Consider the following 15196-nt stretch of genomic DNA (forward strand, 5'->3'; position numbering starts at 1 on the left):
TGTTCTATGAATTTTGACAAATGCATAGTACTATGAATTCACTGTTTGAATTATATGCAGAATAGGTTCTTTGCCTGGAGTCCTCATTTACCTCACCTATGTAAACTTCCCTTTCTCTCAACAACTCCTGCAAACCATTGATCTTTTTACATTTTATGTAGTTTTCCTTCTTCTGGAAGATCATGTATTGGAGTCATACAGTATATTACTTTTTCAAATGCTTCAATTAGAATTACTGATTTAAGTGTCATCCATGTCTTTTCATTATTTGATAACTCATTCTTTCTCTCAGTGAATGGACCACAGTTTGTTTATCCATTTATCTATATAGGAGCAGCTTGGATACTTTTAGTTTATGGTGATTATCAATAAAGCTTCTGTGAAATATTTGCATGGCTTTTTTTTTTTTTTTTTGGACATGAGTTTTCAAATCAGTTGGGTAAACATCAGGGACTTCAATTGCTGGATCATACGAAAGACTAATTAGATTTTACGAAGTGCAAAATGTCTTCCAAAGTGATTATATCGTTTTGTTTTACCATTAGCAATAAATGAGAGTATCAGAATTCCTGCTGCTCTGCATTATCTCTAGCAAGTGCTGTTGTCGATGAGTCATTACAAATGAGCCATTATAGTATGTGCATAGCTGTAGCACACTGTTTTAATTTGCAGTCACCTAATGACAGTGATGCTAAACATATTTTGATATATTTTCCTTCTATATTTCACCTTTGTGGAGGTGTCTGTGGAATATTTTTCTCATTTTTTATTTAGGTTGTTCATTTTTTTATTGTTGAATTTTAAGAGGCTTCTTTTGGTAAATTTTGGATAAACAGTCCTCTATCAACTATGTATTTTCCAGTATTTTCTTCCAGTCTATGGCTTGTCCTCACTATGTTGACAGTGCCTATTGCAGCAGAAATTTTAAGTTTTTTTTTTTTGTCTTTTTGTCTTTTGTCTTTTTGTTGTTGTTGTTGTTGCTATTTCTTGGGCCACTCCCGCGGCATATGGAGGTTCCCAGGCTAGGGGTCCAATCGGAGCTATAGCCACCAGCCTACGCCAGAGCCACAGCAACGCGGGATCCGAGCCGCGTCTGCAACCTACACCACAGCTCACAGCAACACCGGATCGTTAACCCACTGAGCAAGGGCAGGGACCGAACCCGCAACCTCATGGTTCCTGGTCGGATTCGTTAACCACTGCGCCACGACGGGAACTCCAGAAATTTTAAGTTTTAATGAAGAAAAGCCTAATGATTGTTTCTGTCACAAGTGATATCTTTATTGTTTTGTTTTGTTTTAGGTTTTTTTTTTGTATTTATTTATTTTTTAATTCTTATTTTCCCAATACAATTTTTTTTTCCACTGTACAGCAAGGTGACCCAGCTACACATACATGTATACATTCTATTTTCTCACATTATCATGCTCCATCATAAGTGACAAGACATAGTTCCCAGTGCTACACAGCAGGATCTCATTGCTAATCCATTCCAAAGGCAATAGTTTGCATCCATTAACTCCGAACTCCCACTTGGCAAGCACAAGTCCATTCTCCAAGTCCATGATTTTCTTTCCTGTGGAAAGGTTCATTTGTGCCATATATTAGATTCCACATATCAGTGATAATCATATGGTATTTGTCTTTCTCTTTCTGACTTACTTCACTCAGTATTCGAGTCTCTAGTTCCATCCATGTTGCTGCAAATGGCATTATTTCATTCTTTTTTATGACTGAGTAGTATTCATTGTGTATATATACAAAATCTTCCTAATCCAATCATATGTCGATGGACATTTGGGTTGTTTCCATGTCTTGGCTGTTGTGAATAGTGCTGCAATGAACATGCAGGTGCATATGTCTTTTTTAAGGAAAGTTTTGTTGGATATATGCCTAAGAGTGGGATTGCTGGGTCATATGGTAGTTCTATGTATAGTTTTCTGAGGTACGTCCATACTATTCTCCATAGTGGTTGTACCAGCTTACATTCCCACCAACAGTGCAGGAGGGTTCCCTTGTCTCCACAACCCCTCCGGCATTTGTGATTTGTGGACGTATTAACGATGGCCATTTTGACTGGTGTGAGGTAGTATCTTATGGTAGTTTTGATTTGCGTTTCTCTAGTAATTAGGGATGTTGAGCATTTTTTCATGTGCTTGTTGGCCATCTGTACATGTTCTTTGGAGAAATGTCTATTCAGGTCTTTTGCCCATTTTTCCACTGGGTTGTTGGCTTTTTTTCTGTTGAGTTGTATAAGTTGCTTGTATATTCTAGAGATTAAGCCCTTGTCAGTTGCATCATTTGAAACTATTTTCTCCCATTCCTTAAGTTGTCTTTTTGTTTTCTTTTTGGTTTTCTTTGCTGTGCAAAAGCCTGTCAGTTTAATTAGTTCCCATTGGTTTATTTTTGCTTTTATTTCTGTTGCTCTGGGAGACTGACCTGAGAAAATATTTATGTGGTTGATGTCAGAGAATGTTTTGCCTATGTTCTCTTCCAGGAGTTTAATGGTGTCTTGCCTTATATTTAAGTCTTTCAGCCATTTTGAGTTTATTTTCATGCATGGTGTGAGGGTGTGTTCCAGTTTCATTGATATGCATGCCACTGTCCAGGTTTCCCAGCAATGCTTGCTGAAAAGACTTTTCTTCTTGGAATGTTGTTAATTATCAATGAAATTTCTTTAACTCAAATAAATATATTCAGATGATCTTTTTCCTTGTGTGAGTTTGGTAGTTTGTATTTTTCCAAAAAAAAAAAAATGGTCTCATTTAAAATTTCAAGCTTTTGAGCATAGAGTCATTTTTTCTTTTTAAACACTGTTTTTAAAGAGAACTTTTAGGTTCACAGCAATATTGAGAGGAAGATTCAGAGATTTCCCATAGGTCTGCTGTCCCTACACATGCATAGCCTCCCCCATTGTCAATATGCTCCATATTATCGATATGCACCAGAGTAGTACATTTGTCAAAACTGATGAACCTGCAACAGCATGTAAACTGCCTAAAGTCCTTATTGTTCATTTGTGGTGTTACAGAGTCTATGGTTTAGACAAATGTAAAATGACATGTATCCATCATTATATATTACACAGGATATTTTCAATATCTTAAACATATTCTGTACTTGACCTATTCATCCCTCTCCCCAATCTCAAACCCTGGCAACCACTGATCTTCTTACCATCCCCATAGTTTTACTATCTCTAGAATGTCATGCAGTTGGAATCATAAAGTATGTGGCATTTTCAGGTTGGCTTCTTTCACTAAAGAATGTGCACTTAATGTTCCTCCATGTTATTTAATATTTTGATAGCTCATCTCTTTTAGCACTATGTAATATTCCATTGTCTGGAAGTACCACAGTCCATTTATCCATTCACCTACTGAAGAATATCTTGGTGGCTTTCCAAATGTCAATTAGGAATAAAGTTGTTATAAACATTTGTCTGGATGTTTTTTTTGTATGTAGATATAAGTTTTCAGCTCCTTTGGGTAAATGCCAAGGACATGATTACTGGACCATATATAAGAAACTAGCGTCCATGATGGACACTGATTTTGATATGCTTGTGTAAGAATTTTTCATTGTGTAAGAGATTAATTTTTGATCAGTGTTTTATTTTATCTTATTTTCTTTGTGGTATATGGAAGTTCCCAGGCCAGGAACTGAACCTGCACTGCAGCAGCGACCCAAAAGGCCTCAGTAGCAATACTGGACCCTATAGACCCGCAGTGCCACAAGAGACCTCCTTTGTACTTTAAAGAAATCAGAATCAATGACATAAGAAATCAAGCACTTCTAGAGAAAGGTCTTTGCTCCCTAATAACCTCTTCTCTCTGCTTCCCATTTCCCCCCATTAATTTTGAGATGCATATGCCATTTTATACCAAGTAATTAATATTAATTTAAAGTACTCTTTTTTTTAGGGCAGCTCAAAAGTTGAATATAATTAATTTATTAAATGTGCAGAGAGGCTGCATGAGATTCCATCTTGACAGAATAATAACTTCAACCCAAGTATGACTAAGAGCTAGGTTTCAAAGAGAGAAATTGATGTATCTCAATTCATTCCACAACATTCCTCACCTGATGTCATAATGTCATTCAAAATGCTTGCACGCAATTTTATTTTTTGTAACTGCCTCATTAACTGTGGGAACTAGGTTTGGGCACATTGTTTCCAGTAATCAAATACTACTTCCCAGTGGCATTTTCTTGGATATGAGTGAAAGAGGGAGACCCTTCTGTGAAAGAGATAGTGGAAAGATAAAGAAAGTATTGTAGGAGTTCCCGTCGTGGCGCAGTGGTTAACGAATCCAACTAGGAACCATGAGGTTGCAGGTTCAGTCCCTGCCCTTGCTCAGTGGGTTAAGGATCCGGCGTTGCCATGAGCTGTGGTGTAGGTTGCAGACGCGGCTCGGATCCCACGTTGCTGTGGCTCTGGCATAGGCCGGAGGCTACAGCTCCGATTTGACCCCTAGCCTGGGAACCTCCATATGCCACGGGAGCGGCCCAAGAAACGTTTAGCAAAAAGACAAAAAGACAAAAAAAAAAAAAAGAAAGTATTATAGATTTGCTAAGAAAGGAAAACAAATGCATAAATACTTTCTGTAGCATTATTTCCAAGATACTCTCTAGAGTCTCATTGTCTCACACCATTTTGGATTCTGTTTCTCATTTTGTCCATGTCTTTTGAAACACCATTTTTGTATTATTTGAAAGAGTATGGATATAAATATGATTTTTATCAGAAGCTTGATTTGCCTTCATAGACCACGGTTTTCCTTTTCAAATATGACTGGCAGAAAGATGAAACCTTTAGTCAAATAATTTATCCTTTTACAAAGAAAATATTATCAAAGGAAAAAAAGATAAATTAAACCTCCTCTGTTGCATAAAAACTGCTCTTATTTTCTTGGAAAACTAATATAAAAATCTATACAGTCTCATTTCAAATAATAATTCTGACACCACATTTATCTTAAATTTATTTTTAATTATTCAACACCTTTTAATTATATATTATTGATAATTAAGGACATAGTTTAATAATGCTTTAAACTTGTGAACATGTTTTCTTGGTGCCACAGGAGAAATTTGAGATGTTAATTAAGATACATATTTTTATTTCCTATGAAATAAATTTTATTTTGTATGTGGTTGTAGTAAGCTTCTTACAACATACTGTATTTTTGCACGAACCTATAATTTACCTTGCTTTGAAATGAGAAACAATGGAGATTGCTGACATCTACACTTTTGTTACAAAGTAAACATTGATCTTCTCTATATAACTTTAAATAGTTAAGACCTTGTTTTAGGCTAGTAAGAGGCATTGATGATATATAACTATAACTGAAAGAGCAAAATGAGGTTTTGAAAGAATTTATGTAGAGTGATATAGAGAGTTTTTCATTTTGCTTTGTTTTCAGAGTTTTTTTTTTTTTTTTTTTTTTTTTTTTTTTTTTTTTTTTTTTTAAATATTCATTGGTTTGAAGAAAAGGCCCTTCTCTGGACCATGTTCCTGAAGGCTTGCTTCACTTGCTGATTTCGTAGAGTGTATATAAAAGGATTCAAAAGCGGGGCCACTGAGGTATTGAGCACAGCCACTCCTTTGCTTAAAGTCACCCTTTCCCTTGCCGAAGGCTTAATGTACATGAAGATGCAGCTGCCATAAGAGAGGGAGACAACTCTCATGTGGGAGGAGCATGTGGAAAAGGCTTTTTTCCTTTGACTTGTGGAAGGAAGTCTCAGAATCGTCCGGACGATATATGTGTAGGAGAGAATAACTAGTGTTAGCGTGACCATGAGTGTGACCACAGCTAAAAAAAATGCCATGAGTTCTAGCAGGCGAGTGCTGGAGCAGGACAGCTGCAGAATTGGAGAAGCATCACAGATGAAATGATCAACTATATTGGAGGCACAGAACTCCAACTGCAGCAGCAGGATTATTGGTGGAAAGATGATCAGGAATCCTGCAAGCCATGAGCTGAAGACAAGAAGTGCACAGACTCTGCTGCTCATGATGATGGTATAATGGAGAGGTTTGCAGATGGCCACGTAGCGGTCATAGGACATGGCGGCCAGGAGGTAAAATTCTGTCACCCCCAAGAAGATAAGGAAAAACAGCTGCGCCACACAACCATCATAAGAAATGGTTCTGTCCCCCGTCACGAGAGTGACAAGGAATCTGGGAATGCAGACAGACGTGAAGGATATTTCTAGGAATGCGAAGTTCCGAAGGAAGAAGTACATTGGCGTCTGCAGATGGGGGTCTGAAAGGGTGAGGGCGATAATGGTCAGGTTCCCGGTCACACTCAGCATGTAGGTAACAAGCAGGAGTGTGAAGAGTACAGCCTGCCACTGCGGATCATCCGTCAATCCAAGAAGAATAAACTCTGTTACTTCAGTGTAATTTCTCATTATTTTCCTTCTTTGTTTTAGCTGTAAAACAGATGAAGACACAAAAAACTGTAACACTGGCAGAGACACACATGCATACACACATGATCGTGCACACATGAACACACATTTAAAAATATTGCTGCCTGGGCTTTTAGAGAAAAATGATTTTGTAGTACCTGGAAAGAAAATACTTAAACTTTGTAATTCTTATGCCATATGTTACTTCACTATCCTACATTTCCTTCATTGCATTCTCACACGTTTCAGTGTAAATCTCTGTGTGCTAAATATTTCAATATAGTCCTGAAAACAAGGGAAAAAAGAGGTTGAAATCTCTGAGATTGAAACCTCAAATAAGACTCCGAGTGCTTACCTCCAGCACACCACAATACCCTTGAAGATTTTTTTTTGTTGCTTTTTTCTTCATATACATTTTTAATTTGTTGATTTTGTGTAAGCATTTCTTTCTCTTTACTCACTGGAACTCTTAAAATCTGTGGAAACAACTCAGTTGTCTGGTAGATTAATGTGTCCCTGATAATAGTATACAGAGAGAGGTATTTAATGAGTGGAGGGGGGTGAGTTCCCATCTAACTCCAATGTCTGTATTGCAAGACATTCTAGTTTTAGATAGCAGTCTGCTATAAAGATGTATTGCAGGTTGTAAATACATCACTTTTAATACATTTAATTTACTTCTTATCTACCATGAATCTATGATATATATGCATATGTATATTACATAGTATATGTAAAGAAGTACTTTTACTTAAGTCCTAATTTTATTTTTAGAACTGTCAAGCATTCCTGCTTATTTCCAAAAATCATTTTGGCACTTCTCCACAATATTGCATATTCTTTTCTCTACGGATGATAAAAGGCAATAGTTAACATTCGAAATAAGTTTTGGAAAGGCAAAGACCCTTCCTTCCTTCTTTGCTTTCTTTTATCTTTCTGCTTTCTTCTTTTTTCTTTCTTTCTTCTTTTCTTTTTCTTTGTTTTCCTCTAATGTAACTCTTGGTATTCTGCAGGATTTGTTTGTTTGCTCCACTAACCATCATTAACGGGAAGTTATAATAAAGTTCTCTAAATGCATTTTACTAAGTGAAAGAAACCAATATGAAAAGAGTACATATGTATGATGTCTGCAATATGATAGTTGCTGAAGACGTAGTGTAAGACAGTAAAATTTTTGATGAATGTCGGGTGTTTACAAAGGAGGGGCTGTGAGTACCTTCAATCTAGGGAATTTTCAGGACAATGAAAATAATCTGTGGAAAAGTATAATGGTGGACGCATGACATTTTATGATCATACAAAACCATAAATTTCTCACTCCTAAAAGCAAACTAAGTTAAAATATGGACTTGAAATATTTGTGTCAATGTAGATTCATAACTAGTAACAAATGTAGTACTCTGATGGTGGATGATAATGAGGGAGGCTATGACTCTGTGGGAGGAAGAGGTATATGGGACATTTCTGTATCTTACTCTCAAGTTTGCCCTGAATCTAAACCTTCTATAAAAAAAAAATCTTTAAAACTTTTTTAATATATTGGTATTAGTGTATGCACAATTGATATTTCCAAAATTCAGTGGTTCAAATAATATTTGAAAATGGGAAAAAGTTATTATTTTCCCTTAAAGTGTTGGATGTTCTATAATCTAATTTTTTAAATACTTAATGTCTAGAAAGACTGTCTAAGTCTGTAATGCCTCATTTGTTTTCTTATATTTTTTAGAGGTTTCAGAGCTTTTAAAAGAATACTATTTTCTCAGTATCAGCCATTATATTTAATATGTTAATGAACTTACTCAAAATTTTTACTTACAAAATTGCTGGTAGGGACATATTTCCACTTTCAATCATCTGTTTTCTTTGTGGTAATAAAATATGCTTTTTTTGGGTCTTTTGCCACTATATGATGAATGCTAATCTTCATGAATAAAATTCATATTATGCAAAGCTAAAACATAAAGTATATCTGCTCAGTGTTAAAACACATCAAAAAATAGTTTAGAATCTTGTACAAGTTGATTACATGGTATTATGATATTGCTTATACAAACAATGATAATGAAAAGCCATGTAGGCAAGAACACAAAAAATCATGGAAGTCCTATAAAATTACAAAATATTTATATTATAATAAAATATTGCTTGTAATTGCTGTTTTAGTAGCTTGAAAATTTTCTTTATATCTTTCATATAAATGAAGTGGTTTAATTTTATCTAAACAATGTGTGAATAATTGAGATTAATTGTATAAACATAACTATACACTATTAAAGCAAAAATATATTTCTGAAAGAAACTATCAAAGAAGTACTTACTTTTAGGGTAAATATGACTGGTTTAATCAATATCATTTCTAAAGGCATCTTTAATTTGTTTAAACTAATGATTTGGGATTTTTCAAAAACCTTTGCAATCTGCTTCTCCTCTCTCATCGTATATTTGTAATCAAATATCCAAAATACCAATAATAAAGAATAATTCTAAGAGCTCCTCTGCAATGTTTACAAATAGGGTAAATTACAATCCATTGCTAAATACCAGTGCAAATTTCTCCAGGAATCTAAGTTCCCAGGATATCCTACCTATTGTCACCTAAAGAAGTATTATCTTGGTATTTGAAATAAGTTAGAGTTGAAATGAAGTCTGATGGAATGTCATTCCAAGCTTGGTGGGCAAGATGGTACAATCTTTTGTGCAGAAGTAATGTTATGCAGGCCAGTCATAATTTTATCTGCTCCATTACAGGGGACTCAGGGGAACTAGTTGATAAGTAAACAAAAGGCAACCATGGAGATTGGTGTTCTCAAGACACCACACAATAAACAATGGCCTGAATTAGTGTATAATTTAGAATAAAATATTTAGGTGATAGTGGCCTAAAGTCAGGGCACAAAAGATATGTAGAAAGATTTGCGTTTTCATCACAATCCACAACTTCACAAGTAGAAACAATAACCAAGTCGTAGAGATTAGTTTCTGAATGGCAACAGACTAAGTCGTGAACAAGTGAGTCTTTCTCTAATCTTAAGAAAAATGTGAAGAATTCATTATGATGTTTTAGACTGGGACTGAGGTCTCCATTACTCAGCAGCATAGGAGAAGTCAGGCTTGTCTTTAAGGTTTTCTATCTTTCCACTGAATGATGGCAGAAAATCTGATCATAATTAGAATCACTACCATTTATTCACTCAATAAGTATTTTTGACAATATGTATTAGGCTCAAATTAGGTTCTGAGAATAGAGATGTCAAAGGCAGCTTTTTGCATAATTTTCACTTCTTACAAGAAAGTGTGAGATTTCTACATTGTTTTTGAAATCTCAGATTCCCTTTTTCTTGTTCAATACAAGCAATATTCTCTCCCAGCATTATCATATTACTTACTGCTTTGGTCTGAAAAGACATTTATAATACTCACAATAATTATTTGAAACATACTTAGTTACTCTTTAATTCAGGAGTTCCATAAAACATATAAATAGTTCAAATTAAATGGAAATTGGTATTATCTAATGATCTTAATAGCAACTTTCTGAGGAAAGATTTTAAAATTACTTTCACTGTTGCTTTGGAGGACAAATGAAGTTATTTATGGTATATGATGCAGCAATTCTCAAAACATTGCAGAAAGTGACTATTAAAAAAGAATTTGACTAATGTGCCATAAACATGCTCATCTTTAATTATAAATGTTGCATTTGTATTTATATGGTGTTAATCTGTAAGTGAAAATTTTATTTAAAATAATAAATCATGGACAACCTGTTATTAAATAAGGCTACATGGAAAGTTAATGTACAGGACCTCATCTTAACTTGATTACATCTGCGTAGACCCTATCTCCAAATAAGGTCATATTTACAGATTTCAAGTGGGCGTGAACTTTTTGAAGAGCATGATGCAGACGAGTATAGTACTGAAAACAAATACTTTTTTTTTTTTTTTTTTTTTTGCTATTTCTTGGGCCGCTCCCGAGGCATATGGAGGTTCCCAGGCTAGGGGTTGAATCGGAGCTGTAGCCACTGGCCTACGCCAGAGCCACAGCAACGCGGGATCCGGGATCCGAGCCGCGTCTGCAACCTACACCACAGCTCATGGCAATGCGGGATCATTAACCCACTGAGCAAGGGCAGGGATCGAACCCGCCACCTCATGGTTCCTAGTCGGATTCGTTAACCACTGCGCCACGACGGGAACTCCTGAAAACAAATACTTTAAGAACAATTTAAAAAAATAACTTAAATCTCCATTGACCATAGGAATTAATGTACTCTCAGAAATTTTAGTAGAATCTGCTTTTATATCTATTTTCAATAATGGGTTATAGGAGTATACATGCTCTTAAGAAATTAGCGCTTTAGTACTAGGCTTTGAGCACTGTTTAAGCCATAAAGTCACCAATAAAATAACACAAAAATGTAAAAAAATATTGCATTATATAGGCCATGAAAAGGACATTTGTCTAAGGCACAAGGGTTGAAAAAAGAAAGTGGAGAATCACCCTATTTAACCTCAGCTGGGAATGTGTGTAAAAGTTTGTGGGTACAAAGGTCTCATGATTCCAAAACTTAAGGAAGACCTTCGCAGTGATGCTTAGTGGATGCTTCAATAGAAGCATCTCCTACTTTAATTATCCACCCTGCCTTCCCTTTTTCTTAGGTGAAAAAAAAAGAAGACATTGCAAAGACATTGTACACGTTTCAACCTTGGACATCTTACAGAATAGTTTGCTCTTCAGTTAATGAATAGCTTTGAACATGTTGAATGCATTCCAATCTATATACCTCTTCAATCTACTGATTTAAAACCCTGTTTTTTATGGTATTTAGCTTTTTATGCTTTTTAAGGAATGTGTGGTATTTCAACTTCTGTTATAGGTTAACTTAAAATTGTCAATTTAATAGCCACCTGAGAACCCTGTGGAACCTCTCCCATATATTCAAGTTGTCATGGCACATCCACGAATTTCTGATAAATACTCTCATTTCAATAAATTCAGCATAATGTCAAATTATGTTTATTTTTCTCTGGATATGTGCCATGAGAATTGATCCAAACATAAGTTTCCCTCGTGGTGGTAGAATAAACCAGCAAATTAGTTAAAATAAATTAGCATCATGCAAAGCATGGTGACTATAGCTAATGATTCTGTGTTGCATATTTGAAAGTTGCTAAAATAGTGGACCTTAAAAGTTCTCATCACAAGAAGGAAATAATTATAACTATGTGGGATGTAACTAGACTTACTGAAGTGATCATTTTGTGATATAGACAAGTATCGAATCATTATGTTGTACACCTGAAACTAATAGCATATGGTATGCCAAATTTATATATATATATATATGTCTTTCTGCCTTTTCTAGGGCCGCTCCTGCAGCATATGGAGGTTCCCAGGCTAGGGGTCTAATCGGAGCTGTAGCCGCTGGCCTACGCCAGAGCCACAGCAACACCAGATCCAAGCCGCGTCTGCGACCTACACCACAGCTCACGGCAACGCCAGATCCTTAATCCACTGAGCAAGGACAGGAACCGAACCCACAACCTCATGGTTCCTAGTTGGATTCGTTAACCACTGAGCCACGACAGGAACTCCTGTGTGTCAAATATATTTTAAAAAATAAAAATAATTTTAAAAAGAAAACATAAAACAATGAAGATCCTACCCCTCAACTTTTTTACAGCTGTGGAAAAGAAAGCCACTCTATTACTCTGATGCTTAAAAATATGGCCTAAATCCACAGTGGGTTTCCCCAAAGCTCACAGACTTCTGCTGGTTCTCAGCTTGGCTGGCAACGTCCCGAGTCCTTGTTTGCCTGGACCCTTGACCACCTGCAGCCACAGGAGCAGGCCCCTTAGTGCTGCCTCTAGGAGGAGAACTGAAGGACAAGAGCTCCGCCGTATTACTGTTCCACTCTGTTCCTTCCTGTGACTTTACCCTTTCCCCTGCCAGGGAGAAGCAGGCTTTGTAATGCTTTCCACAGTTTCCTGTCCCTCCCTGCTCCCCAAAAACTCCCCAAACTGGTCCACGGGTTCCCCACGTATCTGTTTAGCCCAGGCAGTGAGGCTTTGAAGCTGGACTTGTTTGTAGTGGGAAGAACTTTGAATCCCAGCGCTTCAAGAGGCCAAAGATAATCTTTATGTTTCTTTCTTGTTGCTTTTTATTTGACTTGGTTTGGTTTCATCATCATCATTAAATTAAAAGGAAATTAGCAAAATTTGTAACACTTTACATATAAGGTTTTTTCCTTAGTTTTTCCATGCTTTGTACTTTGGGAAATGTTGTGCATATTTTCAAGTTAAATATTGATCAGGATATTGTATATTATGTAAAGAATTTCTATGCTCTCTGTCATTTTTAGAAAAGGTCTATTAAACTGTTCAAGATACATGCAATAAAGCTATAATACTGCCACTTTTCCTGAACTCAATGATCATATTTATGGCAAATACTTTGAATTCTTTGCCCGGTATATATACATACCTCCATTTCTTTAGGGTTTATTTTTGGAGATTTGTTTATTTGACTGGGCCATTTCCTTGTTCCTCATGTCCCCTGTAACTTGGTGTTGCTTGCTCTACACATTTGAAAACCATCACTTTTCCTAGTCTTTTTACGCTGGCCTTGTTCAGGGGAGACTATCACCATTCAGCCCACCTAGAGATTCTGAGGGCCTCTCAAATCTTTTCGGAGAATGCGTCTTCTCAGATTGTGTTTAGAGATTCCTAACTAGAAATTTTTGTCCATTTTATTACATAGAGCTCATAATCTCTTGCTCCCTCCGTTTCTGTCTGCTGTCACTCAGCTCCTTGAGGCAAAGGCACACCACCCAGCTCTTCTTTGTTCTCAACAGCCTTTAGGCATCTAGAGTACGTCAGGTCCCAGAGGGGCCCCAAGGGGAGCAAGACAGACCCCGGTCCTCCAGCAGACCCTGAAAGGCTCAGGTGTGGGATACATGCTCCCCACCACACACAGCTCTTTCTCCCCTGGGGAAGATCACTGAGTGGAATTGACCTCAGTCTGCTGTAAATGGGTCCTTGGGAGCATAACGTGTCCCAAAGAATCCCCTTCTAGTGTCATAAACCATACTTTCTTTAAATTACATCTTTCTAAATTAGTTGGATTTCGCTTAATGGCTTAGAATGTAATCAGAGTTTTCTAAGCATTTCTCATACACTTGAAAATTATATGTAATGGTAGATGAGTGCAGGGTTCTATTTGAGTCAGCTAGTCTATTCAAATTCTTTAACCACATGATTCAAATCTGTAATTTGACTGTTGGTACCATTACTGAATTATTTATATCTCCCCAAACAACTATGGAGCTCTTTCCTTCTGTTTGTAGTTATGTCATATTTTCACTAGTAAAAATATTAACACTGTGTTTTTATACAGACACATATTTGGAATTGTTATATATTCTTGGAAAAAAAATTTTATTATTATGAAAAACATCAGTTCCTCTCCAGATAAAGTGCACTTTTTTCTGGAATGTCAGCATTGATTAATATTGGTAACACTATATCAGCATTTAAAAATTATATACATAAATATATACATATATATATGGTTTACATGGCATATATTTTATCTAACAGTGATATACTTTTGAGTGGATCCTAGGATATTGTGCAGAATGCCTGTAATCAGCTACCTATTTTTTATATCTTGGTCAGCTAGTTACTAGTTATTCCCCATCGAGGCCAATACATATGGAGAGAGGAAGAGGATGTAACGCAGTAGAAATTTGCTTTGAAGAAGTCTCAGTTCAGAAGCTTTACTGTGCCTTCTGGACCTGCTCAAGCCTGACGTCCCAAGCACTATCTCCCTTTGATGAGAGTTTGCTGCCATAAATGACCAGGTTTATGGATCAGAAGGGCCAGTAACACCCAGTTCATTATGGGAGCTCAAACCACATGGTGAATTGACGCCTTATGATTTGGCCTTTGGTCTCTACTGGGAGCCAGTAGCAAGCAAGGAAGTGTTCAAAGGGAGAGTGTTTATCTGCAAAAGGCTGTTCCATAATCACTTTCGTGTTATGAATCTCCACTGTGACAAAGCCTTATAGCATTCCATTTGTCACTGACACTTCATTTCTTGGTGATTTGATCCAAGTGGAAGGGCACTAATAGTAAAAGCAATTCTAAATTTAACGTGGAAAAACAAGCATACAATTATAATTAAGGAATCTTGAGAAACAAGAGCAACGTGAGAGGACGAACAATACAAATATTCAAATATAATGTAAGGCTAACATAATGAAAACATACTCAGACAGGAAAAGAAAGAGAGATCATGGAATTTAAATGTAAGTAACACAAATCTGAATATACCTAATTCCATAGTTTTAACTTTTTAAATATTCTTATTTACATAGTCCAAAGATAAAATTCAGTGATCAAAAATGGAGTGAGATCTTAAAACCAGATATATGCAAGTGAACATAGCTGTAAAAAAAATTGTTAACGAAATAGGGAAAAGAACGAAGAATGGATACAAGTAATTTTTTGAGACAGTATTTTGACAATTGGACATCAGTAGGATGGGGACTGCAAAGAAAAATTAAGTTTATATAGTCAGTTTGTTTTTATAATAATTGAGGTGTAACATTCAGAAACTACTTTGTATGTGTTGTAGAATTGAGTAATTGATAGGTTAATGGATTTTTTGTTGGAGCCAGCTTTCTCACTGTAGAGAAGGAGAGATACATGTAGTATAAAAGAACTTGAAGAACTCTGTGCTGTTGGACTGGAATAAGGCATGTCAGTGTGAT

At 36.1% G+C, this 15196-nt stretch overlaps 1 protein-coding gene across 1 annotated transcript; it reads right to left on the minus strand.

Moving 5' to 3' along the window:
* On the minus strand, positions 5439–10333 carry LOC100155964 (olfactory receptor 6C75-like). Its single transcript, XM_021091758.1, has one exon. The coding sequence runs from the start codon at positions 6517–6519 to the stop codon at positions 5482–5484; it is 1038 nt and encodes a 345-aa protein (XP_020947417.1). The 5' UTR covers positions 6520–10333; the 3' UTR covers positions 5439–5481.

Source organism: Sus scrofa, chromosome 5 (assembly GCF_000003025.6).
Source record: "Sus scrofa isolate TJ Tabasco breed Duroc chromosome 5, Sscrofa11.1, whole genome shotgun sequence".
Taxonomy (NCBI): domain Eukaryota; kingdom Metazoa; phylum Chordata; class Mammalia; order Artiodactyla; family Suidae; genus Sus; species Sus scrofa.

Excerpts from the sequence above, each read along its gene's own strand:
- LOC100155964 (XM_021091758.1), bottom strand. The coding sequence starts at position 6,519 with ATGTGTGCACGATCATGTGTGTATGCATGTGTGTCTCTGCCAGTGTTA.